General features: G+C 47.8%; 2 protein-coding genes and 1 long non-coding RNA gene across 9 annotated transcripts in view; 2 read left to right on the top strand and 1 right to left on the bottom strand.

Moving 5' to 3' along the window:
* LOC127010339 (glucose dehydrogenase [FAD, quinone]-like) overlaps positions 1-1,894 on the top strand; it is a 99,791-nt gene extending 97,897 nt beyond the window's left edge. For all 5 annotated transcript variants that reach the window (XM_050884270.1, XM_050884271.1, XM_050884274.1 and 2 more), the window contains one exon: positions 121-1,894. In XM_050884270.1, the coding sequence (XP_050740227.1) occupies positions 121-355 (235 nt within the window). In that variant the 3' untranslated portion in view covers positions 356-1,894. The remainder of the gene's footprint in view (positions 1-120) is intronic.
* A 266-nt stretch (positions 1,895-2,160) lies between these two features.
* The window catches only part of LOC127010340 (uncharacterized), a 138,432-nt gene continuing 126,225 nt past the window's right edge, over positions 2,161-14,367 (bottom strand). For all 3 annotated transcript variants that reach the window (XM_050884276.1, XM_050884277.1, XM_050884275.1), the window contains 3 exons: positions 12,296-12,723; positions 7,119-7,251; positions 2,161-4,927 (listed from right to left, as the gene is read on the bottom strand). In XM_050884276.1, the coding sequence (XP_050740233.1) occupies positions 4,807-4,927; positions 7,119-7,251; positions 12,296-12,723 (682 nt within the window). In that variant the 3' untranslated portion in view covers positions 2,161-4,806. The remainder of the gene's footprint in view (positions 4,928-7,118; positions 7,252-12,295; positions 12,724-14,367) is intronic.
* The window catches only part of LOC127010342 (uncharacterized), a 46,640-nt gene continuing 39,412 nt past the window's right edge, over positions 7,140-14,367 (top strand). Inside the window, exon 1 of the long non-coding RNA XR_007763108.1 lies at positions 7,140-7,264. This is a non-coding gene — a long non-coding RNA (uncharacterized LOC127010342). The remainder of the gene's footprint in view (positions 7,265-14,367) is intronic.

The raw sequence follows: 14,367 nt of genomic DNA, 5'->3' as shown, positions 1-14,367 counted from the left end.
AAAAAAAACCCTGTTTCATTCGATGTAAAGCCTCTTCTTCTTCACCTCCCTTTTCTTCACTTGACCTGCAGCCTCTCCTTCCTCTCCCTTCCCCCCTAACGCCTGCTGTTCCCCCGGCAGGGTGCGGGGCGTGGCCGGCCTGCGGGTGGTGGACGCCTCGGTCATGCCGGTGGTCGTGTCGGGCAACCCCATGGCTGCCATCATCATGATCGCCGAGAAGGCCGCGGACCTCATCAAGGAGGAGTGGTTGGCGGGCGCGGCGGAGCCCCAGTACTCGCCCAGCGGCCACCCGCACCAGCACCACTCAGCCACGCCGTCGCCGCCGTCCTCAGGTTACCACAGCATCATTAGTTAGCGTCGGCAAGGTGAAGGCGGCAGGCGGGAAGGGGCGGGAGAAGTGTTACAAATGTTACTCAAACGATTTTTCATACTCCGGTAGCCCGGCGGCAGATGTGCTGACGGTGCCGACCTGTGAGTGGTGCGACACACATCTGTGACACACCACACCCAGGCACCACCACCGCCAAGGCCCGGAGAAGCCACCACCACCGCCGCCGCCGCCTCTGCTGCTGTCCCAGGCCTCTGTGCCGTGCCATAACTTTTTGTAGTGTTGCGTGGAGCGAGAGGGCGCTTGCCGGGCACCAGTGGGGTTGCATTTCGTCTCCCGACATTAGTTTTCTGCTTGGTAGTAGTGGGCGTTCATTACTGGAAGAAAGAGAAATTATTAAAACAAGGAACTTAAATAAGATACCGTCAAAAGTGCCGTTGTGAAGCCTGTGCTTCGAAATAACAACTCACTCAGTGTGAGACGTCTCGCGAAGCAGGAGAGCGTCAGTGTCCCGCCGCCACTCACTGCACGCGGCGCCGCGCACGTCGGGGAGGGCATGGCAGACCAAGCGGGTAAGCAGTCAGTGTACTCGTGTAGCAGAAAGCAGTCGAACCTGTTCTTGCCCTGGACTCATAACTTTATCTAAGCATCAAAGTCTTGGGACACATGAGACAGATCGACAGGAGGGTGCCCTTTTGGGCAGAAAAGTGTCCCTTTCCTAGCTAGATGTAATTTTCTGATCTCCACTTTCTGATGCCCGCCGAGAAGTGGACATGACATGTCCCATCGTTCCTCTAAGGAGTATGAGAGATCTCAGACAACACAGGATCAGAGCCTACACAATGGTCTGCACACTCAGAACTAAACAATCTTTCTGATCAAGTTATTTCCATTTTTACTAGAAGTCAACAAACCACTGGGCTTTTTGCTTATATATCTTTTGAAGCTTTACTCATTTTTTCCTTGCCACGTTTCATTGTTCATAAATGGTGTAGATATCAAGCTTTCACTGTTGTTGCATTCTGGCTCCCTGTGGCATTGTCTGTTGTTGTTGTTGTCTAATCTATGGCAACATTGGCCTTGTTCCTCTGAGCAGCTGTGATCACCTTTGTTGAACTTCAGCTTTTCTTACGGTTTGAGAGAAGCGTGAAGGAAGCCTGACCAAGATAATGAAGAGTTGCATTAGACATGTAAATATTGTGGAGTCATTATACTTTAAGTACTTCGTATTCACCCTCAGCACTGTTAATTGTGGTGTACAGAGGTGCTGGTGAGGTGGTGGGGTGTTCGTGAGCCTGGTGTTGGGCAGGTGTTGCTGGTATACTTATGTTCGGGGTGGTGAGGGCGTGGTGTTGCCTAGTTCCCCTGCCCCTCCCCTCCTCCTCCCATCCCCCGCCGCCGTCAGCATATTGGATTTGGGGGTGAATGTTCTGTTTGTGAGTGTATATATGTATACAGTATCCTTAATATCCTGTAAAAAGAACATGTACATATTGTTGTTGCTTGTAGTGTCAATGTTGTTCGTGGATCTTGTGTTTGGTTATAAAAATCCTCCTTGTGATGTTACGATGTGGCGTCTGTCTGTCCTTGTGTGGTCCTCGTGGCTTCGTTAGTGTGTTATTTTTTTTGGTGTGTGTGTGTGTGTGTGTGTGTGTGTGTGTGTGTGTGTTTTAGTCCTTCGTGAGTCAGGTAAGGCCTATCACTTAGCTCATAAAACTACCCATTGAAACACTAACACAACCTCTGCAAGGCCTTATCATATGTTGGTGTGTCGGCCTGTAGTGTCTGGGCGGCAGATAACAGGAGTAATGAGGAGCAGTGAAACACGCTGATCAAAGGTCTTGGTCACTTTTAATCCATCCTCCTTTTGTACAAGTTTAATGTTGGGAAGAACAATTATCACAGTTAGTGGTGGACACGCCTGGCCGAGCCGCCCCCCCGCCGGGCAGTGCCGCGCCCCCCCCAGGCAAGGCAGATCATCCACCAGGCCGCGGGGGACAAAGGCACTCGGGCGACGGGGCTCTCGCGGCCACCCTCGTGCACTGGAGAGACTTCGCTGCTGTCCTTCGCGTGGTCGAGAGCCGATTACGTGGGTGTAGAGGCCTGGACGACAGCCCCACTAAGGCTTTGCTGGCGGGGTGATGTCTGGAGGCTTTTCTTGTTGCCACCTGGTAAGCCACGAAAGGCAGTATCTCTGGGTAAACCTAACACAAATGAAACTGTAAACCATTTACATCACAAAATCTTGGCATCAAGACCTTTATGGCCTGATGAGGGAAAATATTGATCATGTGGAACTTTACTGACAACTGGCTGGCCACCGAGAGAAAAAGTGAACCATTCTTTGATTAAAGTCGACGCGCTACAAGATTATTCAACGTTTAAATGAAGTTATAGAATCACTGACAATAACATAAGTGTCATCGGCTCTCATCAGCGCTGGACGGCCAGGAAGCCTCCTGAGCACGGCTGAAGCAGCAGCATTAGACTTACTTTAGAATTAATTATTAGCATTTTATGTACAGGTGATCACCGAACTGTTAGGGAGCACTGCGGCCCCGCAAAGAATGGCCGAAGCTGAAGGGCCGCGGCAGGGACGAGGCGGCGCCCCGCTGCACACTCGGGCGTCAACAGCCTGGCTCTCAAGGACGCTCAAAGACCTCTTATTACTATACGTTATCTTTTTGGAAAGACTCAGACTATTCTGTAGACACTGATAATAATGTGTACCTATTTGTGTGTACCTGTGTACAGTGTCCAACAGCACGGTACGTGATGCTGCATGTTGTTGTGAGTGTTTGCGTCGGGTCATGCAGGCTATAAGGCTGTAAGGCTGCGTGCAGGTATCCAGGCAAGGGGCGCCTTCAAGGGCACTGCAAGCCTTCAACAGCACGGAACGGAATGGCCCCCTACAGGGACAGGTGTTGCATGCTGTACAGACCCATGGAAGGTATTCAGCTACATTGTTCACTAATGGGCACAGGAAGAAATTAAATAAGGGAACCTGAACAAAGCACCAAGACAGACCGGTATAAAGAGAATATCAGTGGGAGGCCGTTCCTTGTTTGCTAATGGGAATCGAGGAAGCTAGTAATTACTAGAACAGACCAATAAAAGAGACAAAGATGAGAAAACTAAGAACTTCAACAAAATAAATTTTTGGTTAGTAGTCTTGAAAAAAATAAATACGTATAGCTGTCATTATTTTTAGCCTCGTGTGTGTGTGTGTGTGTGTGTGTGTGTGTGTGTGTGTGTGTGTGTGTGTGTGTGTGTGCACTACAGTGTCCCGGCGGGGTGTACGTCACGTCGGCGCCGCCTGGGCCAGGCAGGGGGAGACTCACAGCATTACAGGGCCGCGCATCAAATCCGAGACCCAGTCAGCAAAGTTCTCTCCTGATCCAGTGCTGGGTCGCCGTCTGTACTTGAAGGCCTGCTGGCCCATGACAGCCCAGTGGCCCGAAGGCCCCGGCCCCGCGTGTGTGCCGCCCCGCGCGTGGCCAGGCGGGCGGCGCCTCGGCGTGGTCTGTGTGTACTACGCACGAACGTTTCTCCTTCAGTTGGACTGACGCTACAAACTAGGATTGCTGACAACACTCGGGATTTCATCCGATATAAATTACACGATATTGCTTGCCATCACAACTAATGACAGCCTCACGGGAAGTAAATCATCACCGGGATATATATATATATATATATATATATATATATATATATATATATATATATATATATATATATATATATATATATATATATATATATATATATGCCTACATACAATCCCACACATAAACACTTCATACATTCGGTATATTCAAATACGAAACGAAAAATATTCTTCTGGACATATTCTGGCCACGCTCTTAATAAGCACCCAACAGGTGTGTGGCTGCAGGTGTGGGGTCACATATGCCACAACCCGCTGTGTGTTCATTGTCCAGCGACGCCATGTTGCTCTGCATTATAAGAGTTTACGTTGCAACAGTTTTCTTTGAGAATTGCCCAACGGCAATGAAGAAGCCCAGACTACTGTAAAGAAAGTAACGTGATCTCTAGAGAAGACATTCAACTCGACAGAGGAAGTAACTTGGCACATTATGTCTTTTCTGAGAGTGTTGCGCTGTGTCATGAGTGGCTGCGTGTTAGTGGTGAGCGGTGTTAGTGCCGCGCCCAGGCCGCTGCACACGCCGGGCAGGACATGCCGCGGGCCCGGCAGCACAGCCGCCCCGCGGGGCTTGTTGTCCGGCACAGCGTCCGTCGCGCGCGTCACTGCTGCAGCGTCAGCGTTAATGGTTTAGCGGAGTTAGTCACTGCACCCGGGCGAGGCCGGGGAATGCCCGTCAAGGGTGTATGAGGTGCGGGTTGGTTGCTTTGGGCAGTGTTTCAAACGCTCGCCGCTACACTCCTGGCCTTGGCGCTCCTGCACGACGACTTCTGTAGCGGCGCCACAGTCCTGCAGGAGGCGGCGGGGCGGCCTATGAGGTGTAGGGGTCCCGGGTGCCGACCCACCGACTCTCCTGGCGCTGGACGAGCCCCTCGGGGCCCGCCGTGTAGTGCGACACCCGCAGGATGCCGAGCGGGTCCACGTAGCCGTGCCTGCCGGGGGAACCATAGTAAGACTGGGGCGTGATTGGGGGTCCTACTGTTAAGGTGTGTCCGCCAATACGTACACACCGCTACAATTAGTACCCATCAGCTAAATGATTATTATGGAAGTTTGAGCAGAGGTAAAAGTCTGAATGGTGACTAAATAAAGTATGATAACAAACTCACCTGCACAATATTTCACTCACACGGGTCACCTTAGTTCTCCACGCCAATTATTTCCCCCCTATATGAATACTAATTGTCAAGATGCGTACAAGTACAAACTGGCGGGCATAACCTACAAACATTTTTTTTAACAGCAAGGGAGGCAGCTCAAGGACAGACAAACAAATAAACAAAACAAACAATAAACGCCCGCTAGATGGTGCCCCGAACAAAGAAAAAAAGCGAGAGGCCAGAGGAGGATAAGCTTAGACGAAAAGAGGTTAATTTCGGGGGCAAACTTAAACAATAAAGAATCGCCAGCGTGTCTATCTTTTGCAACGCGTTTATCTATTGCAACGCGGCCACATTCACTCTCCAAAAACACACAACACAGCATCGCCAGCGTGTTTACCTGTTGCAACGCGGCCATATTCACTCTCCAGAAACACAACAGAGCATCGCCAGCGTGTTAACTCAAGCAATCACCCTCATTCCTCCTCTCCACTCAGGAAGAACTTATATGTGAGAGAATGAGCTGAGGTTCACTTTTTACAAGGCTGATTTCACTGGACCGCGGGATCAACTATTACTCAAGCTTAAACACAACCCATGGAGCAGATCAAGCATGTTTACTGCTGGTTTTGCTCTCATTACTTCTCTCTACATGATCTTGACTATATGTTCCGATACCCTACTCCCATGTCCGCCCAGCAGTGAATGGGTACCAGGCATTAATCGGGGGGTTGTGTCCCGTCTCCTGCGATCTGTTCCCTTCTATAATTCCTTCCCCCTCCTGTCTCTCTCCGGCATATGACAGATGTTGCGCCGACTAAACGAAACTTTCCTTTTCTGGACTATATGAGTAAGACAATCGGCCGTATTAAATGATGTATGTGATTATTAACAAAGAAATCAACGGTGGCTTTTGATTCTCTTTTTTACCTTCATGAAATTCCACTTGCCATGCGTCCATTTACCTGTATTTACTTTTATCTTGATCTGTTTATCCCATGCTATTACTGAGAGATGATTAGTATGCTGTTTCTAGCTATTATTTTGCCTGCATGAAAGTCCACATACCGTACTTTCATTTACTTTCATCATGGTCTATTTGCACCACGTTATTCTTTATAGGGGTGATTCATACGAAGGATCGGGGTCTGGGATGTTGAAACTGGTGAAGCTGATCTCAAGGGGATGGTCTAGGAAGGGAGAGCATGACTTGTAATATGGGAGAATGAGTTAAGTTAATCTTGACGTCACTGGAAGATAAACAGCGACATCTCTTACGCAATCTCACACACTATTAAGAGAGCAAAGACAACGTGTTTACTGATACTGATTAAGTCATATTATCAGACGCTTCCGCCTTTCACATCAATTATTTTCAAAGGTCAAAGAGGAGATTTGTCTGGTTCTCATGAGTGCTTTTTCACGTTCATGATAGAGAAGCTTTGCCAAACTACCACAAGGGTCATAGGCGTACCAATGGAAAGCCCCGCAACTCCTACAAAAGTGTGTGAATGAGACCACGAAATGTTTAAGAATAGGACCTTAAATTCACACTACCAGGCTCATGAAACTACCTATGGAAATCCCTACAACCTCTACCAAAGCGTTATCAAATGTGTGAGTATATGAGACCCCGATGTGTTTTAGAATAGGACCTTAAATTCACACTACCAGGCTCATAAAACTACCTATGGAAATCCCTACAACCTCTACCAAAGTCTTATCAAATGTGTGTGTGTGTGTGTGTGTGTGTGTGTGTGTGTGTGTGTGTGTGTGTGTGTGTGTGTGTGTGTGTGTGTGTGTGTGTGTGAGACCCCGAAATGTTTAAATATAGGACCTTCAGTTCACTACCAGTACCAGGCTCATGAAACTACCAATGGAAATCCCTACAACTTCTACAAGGCTTATCAAATGTGTGTGCGTGTGTGTGTAAATACCAAAAAGCTTAAGAAAATATCCCTCATTCACACTCTTCTCCACACAGGATGGCCTCCCGAAGGACGCCACAGGATCCTTGACTCACCTGCCGACCTTCCTGCCGTCCGCGAAGATCTTCTCCACGTGGAACTGATTGCCCAGGTCGTAGTTGATGGAGAAGGAACCTCCGGCGGGCAGGTCGCTGGTGTCCGCCGGGTCGTGGGGCTGAACGGCGCTACCTGTAAGGACGAGGTGAGGTAGTCTTTTTTTTCTTCTATTTTTAGGGGGACCTTTTTTTTCTCTCTCTCTCTCTCTCTCTCTCTCTCTCTCTCTCTCTCTCTCTCTCTCTCTCTCTCTCTCTCTCTCTCTCTCTCTCTCTCTCTCTCTCTCTCTCTCTCTCTCTCTCTCTCTCTCTCTCTCTCTCTCCATCTATCTATCAAAATATGTCTATCAAAATATATCTTCTTATTTATCTATCTCTATTTCTCTTTATCTATCCATCTACGTATCTGTGTATCTATGTATCTATCTGTCTCTATCTATCTATCTATCTATCTATCCTACCAGTAATGAAAAATAGTAAAATGTAGCTCTTGTATCATCCTTATCATCGACATCATCATTACCATTATTATCATTATTATCATCATCATCATCAAAATCATAACTCACCTCACATTCAGAAGCCCAACCTTACCTGTGAAACCTCATTAGCCTACCATGTTACCAGGTAATGATACAAAAAGACGTACAGGTAAACTATTGAACCCTTTTCTATCCATGCGCTCTTAACTCCCTTCTCCTTCTCCTCCTCCTGATCCTCTCTTTTATCTCTTCTCCCTCCTCCTCTTTACTTTTCTCTCTCCCTCCTCGTCCTGGTTCTCCTGCGGTGTGTTAAGTAAGAAGTGTTGTAACCCAGGCAAACAGAGGCCGAGCTGCTTCACTGTTCCGCTGATTTCATCCTTGTTTGCCTTTCTTTCGGTGTGTGTGTGTGTGTGTGTGTGTGTGTGTGTGTGTGTGTGTGTGTGTGTGTGTTTGAAGGTCATTACTGCGACCAGCGTTAGATCTTCGTGTGGGTGAGTGCATGATGGTTAAATTTGGGATAACCTAATAAGAAAAAACCGCTGCTCTCTCTCTCTCTCTCTCACGTGTGCCAGGTGGGTCGCCGCTAACGCTGACCTGAGAGCCGCCCACACAACAGGTCTTGACGCCACTTGGTCAATGCATGGGCGGCAGGCACCGTTGGGAAGGCGGAATCTTGGGCGGGAGTTATTTATTCGTGTAACTGCAGAGGCCTCGCTAAATAGGTCGCGGGCGGGTACATGTGATTATATTCATGATGTTTTCCATGGTTATGTTTTTCTCTTCTCTGTTTCTCTCTTTCGTTCTCTCTCCCTTTCTTCCTTTTTCATCGCCATCAATATTTTCTTCTTTTCTTTTCTTTTTATCATTTTCCTCATATTTTCTTCTTCGTTATATATCCATTTTTTCTTCTTTGTCTTCTTCATTCATTTTGTTTCCTCAGCATAATCTTGTTTTTCTTGTTCTTCTTGTTCTTGTTCTAGTTTTTGTTCTCTCTCTCTCTCTCTCTCTCTCTCTCTCTCTCTCTCTCTCTCTCTCTCTCTCTCTCTCTCTCTCTCTCTCTCCCTTCCTTACTATTTTAGCACAATCAATATTTTCTTTTCTTTTTTTTCATTTTCTTCCTTTTTTCTTCGTTGTATTTCCATTTTTTCTTCTTTGTCTTCTTCATTCCTTTTGTTTCCTCATTATAATCTTTTTCTTGTTCTTCATGTTCTTGTTCTTGTTCTAGTTTTTGTTCTCTCTCTCTCTCTCTCTCTCTCTCTCTCTCTCTCTCTCTCTCTCTCTCTCTCTCTCTCTCTCTCTTTAAAATTGTAGTCGTTCTTTTTCTCTCTTTTTTTTTTTTTACATAACCGGGCAACCCACACTAGGTCGAAGCCTGTTAAATATATTCTTCCACATGTTTTCCACGGCATTTTTTCTTCTCTCTCCCTCCTCCTCCTCTCTCTCCCTCTCCATCTCTCTCCCTCTCCGTTGCCAAATAGGTCACCCGTTATGGCCGGCCTGGGCATCACCACTACCAACAGACTTCGGGTCACTGCATGCGTGGGGGGAACCGTACGATGGCCCAGGCTAACCACGGAGGGCACGGTGGGTCATCTCTCTCTCTCTCTCTCTCTCTCTCTCTCTCTCTCTCTCTCTCTCTCTCTCTCTCTCTCTCTCTCTCTGTCTCGTTTATCACCTGTATTCTCTTTCTTTCAGCTTGTTTTCTCACGTTCTCCTCCTCTTTTCTTTGTCCTGTGTCGCTCCCCTTTTGTCCTGCTCAAGAGAAGAGGAGAAGAGAGGAGAGGAGAGAGGAGGAGAAGCGAAGAGAAGAGAAAGAGAAGAGAGGAGAAAGAGAAGAGAAAAGAGAGAAGGGAAGAGAAGGGTAGAGAGAAAACATAAATGGTAAGAGGAGAGAGGAGGAGAAGCGAAGAGAAGAGAAAGAGAAGAGAGGAGAGAAGAGAAGGGAAGAATTAAAAGAGAAGGGTAGAGAGAGAATATAAATAATAAGAGAAAAGAAGAAAAAAGAAGAGAAGAGAAGAGGTGAAAATAAAAAAAAAACAGAGAAGAAGAGAAGAGACGAGAAGAGAAGCGAGAAGAGAGGGTGGCGCTAACCTTTGTCGCCGCTAACAGGCATTAAATTACTACCGGCGCGCCCTCTGTCCACTAGTTAGGAAGGTGAAGGTCAGGGCGCTGCTGTGTGTGTACCTATAGGGATGTCTTGCCCTTGAGGAGTGGACGGGGAGCTTGTGTATTATGTGTCTGTGTGTGTGAGGGGAGGGAAGGGAAGGGAAAGGAGTGGGGTGACAGCTTGTGTTATATATGTGTGTATGTGAGATTGAAGAAAATGCAGAGGAGTGGAGATGCAGCTAGTGTTATGTGTGTGTGTCTGTGTGTGTGTGTGAGGGAAGGGAAAGAAGTGGAGGGATAACTTGTGTGTGTAAGAAAGAGAGAGGAAGAGAGAGAGAGGGAAGAGAGGGGTAAGGATATAAAGTGTAGAGGAAGTGGAAGAGAAAGGAAAGGAGAAGATAAGGAGATTAGAGGAAATGGAGAGAGTATGAAAGAGTAAGCAGGAAGAAAATAGAAAGGAGATGAAGTTTAGAGGCAGAAAGAAAGGGAGGAGAAAGAAAGAGAAAGGAAAGGAGAAAGAAAGGAAGGAGAAAGAAAGAGAAAGGAAAGGAGAATGAAAGGGAGGAGAAAGAAAGAGAAAGGAAAGGAGAAAGAAAGGGAGGAGAAAGAAAGAGAAAGGAAAGGAGAAAGAAAGGGAGGAGAAAGAAAGAGAAAGGAAAGGAGAAAGGAAGAGAAAGGAAAGGAAAATGAAAGGGAGGAGAAAGAAAGAGAAAGGAAAGGAGAAAGAAAGAAAGGAGGAAGTAAGAAAAGAGGAAAGGAGAGAGGAAGAAAGGAGGAGGAAGAAAGAAAGGAGAAAGAAAGAGAAAGGAAAGGAGAAAGAAAGGGAGGAGAAAGAAAGAGAAAGGAAAGGAGAAAGAAAGGGAGGAGAAAGAAAGAGAAAGGAAAGGAGAAAGGAAGAGAAAGGAAAGGAGAAAGAAAGGGAGGAGAAAGAAAGAGAAAGGAAAGGAGAAAGAAAGGGAGGAGAAAGAAAGAGAAAGGAAAGGAGAAAGAAAGGGAGGAGAAAGAAAGAGAAAGGAAAGGAGAAGGTAAGCAGGTTTGAGGAAGCGAAAGAGAGTACGGAGGAACAAGTACAGAGAAAGTAGAGGTCAAGGACTCTCTCTGGACTCCTTGGTAGGGGAGGGGGGGCAGGGTTAGCACAGGGGAGAGGAGAAGGGGGGGGAGGAGGCAGGGGAGGGAGAGAGAAAGGGTACTGGACTCAAGGTATGAAGTGCAAGAAAGAAAAAAACACAGAAAAAGGCACGCGTGGAATGTTCGTGTGTCATCCGTCGCGGCGGGGGACTGGGGGCGTGACGAAATGGGTGACGGGGGTGGATGAGGGGGGGTAAAGGGGGGGGTGAGGGGGGTGTTAGGGGTCGTGGAGGTCAAGTCTGTTATGTCGCGTCGCCTCCTTGCTGTGGGTGAGATCGTATAGTAATTTGCGGCGTGAAATTCTCCGGTATTCTGCGCCCCATTTTTTGAGGAACCACCGTGTTAGTCTTGTTAGCGGGGGGAGGAGGAGGAGGAAGAGAAGAAAAAGAAAATTCTGATATGATGAGGTCTATTCTTCCAATCATCATCTTCATCTTGCTAAGTTAGTCGTTATTCTGCCCACCAACCATTCATCACCTGCCTCAAGACTGCGTGTGTGTGTGTGTGTGTGTGTGTGTGTGTGTGTGTGTGTGTGTGTGTGTATGTATGGGTGGGCTTCCTTGTCTTCTTTTTCTTTACCGTCTGCTTCTTCCACTCCATTCCTTCTGTCTCTTTTCCTCCCTCCCTTCGTCCTCTCCCTCTTCTTCCTCCATTCTTTTCTTCCTTCCTCCTTTCCTTTCTCTTCTCTCTCCTCGTCTCCCTTCATTTACTCTCTCTCTCTCTCTCTCTCTCTCTCTCTCTCTCTCTCTCTCTCTCTCTCTCTCTCTCTCTCTCTCTGCTTTCCTCCATTTTTTCCATTTTTTCTCCCTCCCTGCATCCCCTCCATTCACCCTTTCTCTCTCCCTTCCTGTTTTCTCCAGTCCCCCTTTCCCTCCCTCCCCTTCTTGTCTTCCTCCACTCTCTTCTCCCTCACTGCTCTCCCTAGATTCATCCTTCCCTTCTCTTTTCTCCCTGCGTCCTCTAAATCCACCCTTTCCATTCTATTCCTATCCAGCCTCCCTCCATATCTCCTTTCCCTTCTCTTCTCTCCCTGTGCTCCTTCCATTTCTCCTCTCTTCTCTTCCCTCCTTGCAACCTCTCGATTCACCCTGTCTCTTCCCTCCCTGCCATTCTCCATCCTTCACTCCATTCTCCTCTCTTGATGATCTCCTCTATGTCTCCTCCTCCATTTCTCCTTTCCCGTCTCTTCACTCTTTCTCCATTCTTTACTTCCCTCTCCTCTCTTCATGCCCCACACTATGTCTCTTCACGTCAAGCCGAGGGTCGAGTGTAACCTCCGGGGCGGCACAAACGGTCACAGGAAGGCTAGGGACTCCCGCTAGACGCCTTTCCCGCCATTGCTGTCACTGCATACAAAGGGCGCGGCACAAAGCTTACGGGAAGGGAGGGCCGAGTGCTCTCCAGACGCTCCCTCCTCCACGGCTGTCACTACCTAGACCTGGAGGGACGCAGCCTTAACCTTACCTGTCGTGGATTGGCTAGGCGTCGTGGTGGTTGTTGTCGGTTGCTGGGTCTGCTGCCACGGCCTCTGCTGCTGCTGTTTCTGGTGCTGAGTCTGCCATGGCCTCTGCTGAGTCTGCTGCCACGGTCGCTGTTGTTGCTGGACTGGCTGACTTGGCTGCTGAATCTGGTTTGTCTGCTGCGTCTGTTGCTGTCCCTTGGGTCGGTAATTCGGGTTCCAGGGCTGGCGGTCCGCGAGGTGCTGGTACGCCGCGGGGTCAACCTTGGGTACCATGAGCTGCCGGGTCCTGACGATGCGGTAGCCGGCCTTGTCCGCGATGTAGTCGTAGAGCCGCAGCAGACCCGTGGCGTCCACCCAGCCGTAGGTTCCGAACACTGTGCCGTCGTCCAGCCGTTTTTCCTTCCGGTACTGGCCCGTGTACGTCTGGAACCTGGAAGACGGCGTTAAGTTAGGGGAGCCAAGGAGAGGTTAGGTGATAAAAGACTAGGTTACGAGAGGCTGGGTTAGTGTGTCTGGAACCTGGAAGAGGGGTTAGGTTAGGGCAGCCAAGGAGGAGAGGTTAGGTGATGAAAGACTAGGTTACGAGAGGCTGGGTTAGTGTGTCTGGAACCTGGAAGACGGGGTTAGGTTAGGGCAGCCAAGGAGGAGAGGTTAGGTGATGAAAGACTAGGTTACGAGAGGCTGGGTTAGTGTGTCTGGAACCTGGAAGAGGGGTTAGGTTAGGGCAGCCAAGGAGGAGAGGTTAGGTGATAAAAGACTAGATTACGAGAGGCTGGGCTAGTGTATGTTTGTAACCTGAAGGACAGCGTTAGGTTACGAGAGAGAGACTAGGTAAGGTTAGAGAGGAGAGAAGAGAAGAGAGAAGAAAAGAGAAGAAAGAAGAGGAAAAAAGATAAGAGATATTAAAATGAGGGACAGGAAAATAAAAAAAGGAGTGATGCTATGCTAGGATAAATTGGGTTTGTATGTGCCTGGAACCCGAAGGAATGCGTTAGGTTAATTCAGCCGAAGAGGTGTGGTTAGGTTAAATAGGTTAGGTAATGTTAGGCTAGGTCAGGTTAGATTGGGTCTGAGTCAGCGATGCCAAACTGTCGTACTCTGAACATCGTATTTTTATCATTTTCAGGCCTAAAACTCTCGTACCTTTACAAGTAACTATCGAAAATTAAAGTTATCGCTGAAAATGTTAAATAGTGATGGTTTTCTTTCATTTTCGCAATAAATCTGTCAGAAACTACGAAAAGGCAATGGGATGCGTATGATATTTTGGCAACGCTGGTCTGAGCATACCTGGAAACTGAAGAGCAGCGTTGGACTAAATCTTAGGCTAGCTTACGTTGTGTTGGGTCTGTGTGTGGGTGTAACCTGAAAAACTGCGTTAGACTAATATGCCAGATAAGGAGGAGTTGTTAGCTTAGGTAAGACTAGGCAAAGTTACGTCAGGCTGGATCTGTGTACAACTTTAGAGCCTGGAAGAGGGCATTATGCGGGACTGTTGGTTTAAGTGACGTGGCTGTTGGGTTAGGTGAGGTGACGCTGGTGCAGGTAAGGTGAAGCTCGGTTAGGAGAGGTGAGGCAGGCTTTGCAGAGGTGTGGCTGGGTGTGGTTGGAGAGTGTAGGTGGCGCTTCTGGTTTTTAGTGATTTGATGATTCGCGACAGAAACAGTTAGCAGAGTATTTTATAGCACACCGAAAACTACCAGAAAAAAATAGTCTCGTCCACCAGTGTGAGTTGGGTCCTAATCTGAAAATTTACCGCGCTTCTTCCTGTACTGGGTCGTGTATGTATGGAAACTGAAAGAGGGTGTTGGCGTGTGGTTATGGTGTTATATTACCTTGCTGATGCAAGAACTGTGAGAACAAATATTACTCGAAAAAACAAAGAGCATGGGGAGTATGATGAGGGAAAGAACGAGGAGTAGAGAGGAGGAGAAGGAGAAGGAGGAGGAGGAGGAGGAGAAGAAAAAGGAAACACTAATATGATGAGGTCTTTTCTTCCAATCCTCATCCTCATCTTTCTAAATTAGTCCTGTTATTCTACCCGCCAACCACACATCACCTGGCCCAAGAGTGC

Source organism: Eriocheir sinensis, chromosome 43 (genome assembly GCF_024679095.1).
Source record: "Eriocheir sinensis breed Jianghai 21 chromosome 43, ASM2467909v1, whole genome shotgun sequence".
NCBI classification, from domain to species: Eukaryota; Metazoa; Arthropoda; class Malacostraca; order Decapoda; family Varunidae; genus Eriocheir; species Eriocheir sinensis.
Note: the sequence above shows the minus strand (reverse complement) of the source record. Positions and strands in the feature narration are given on the sequence as shown.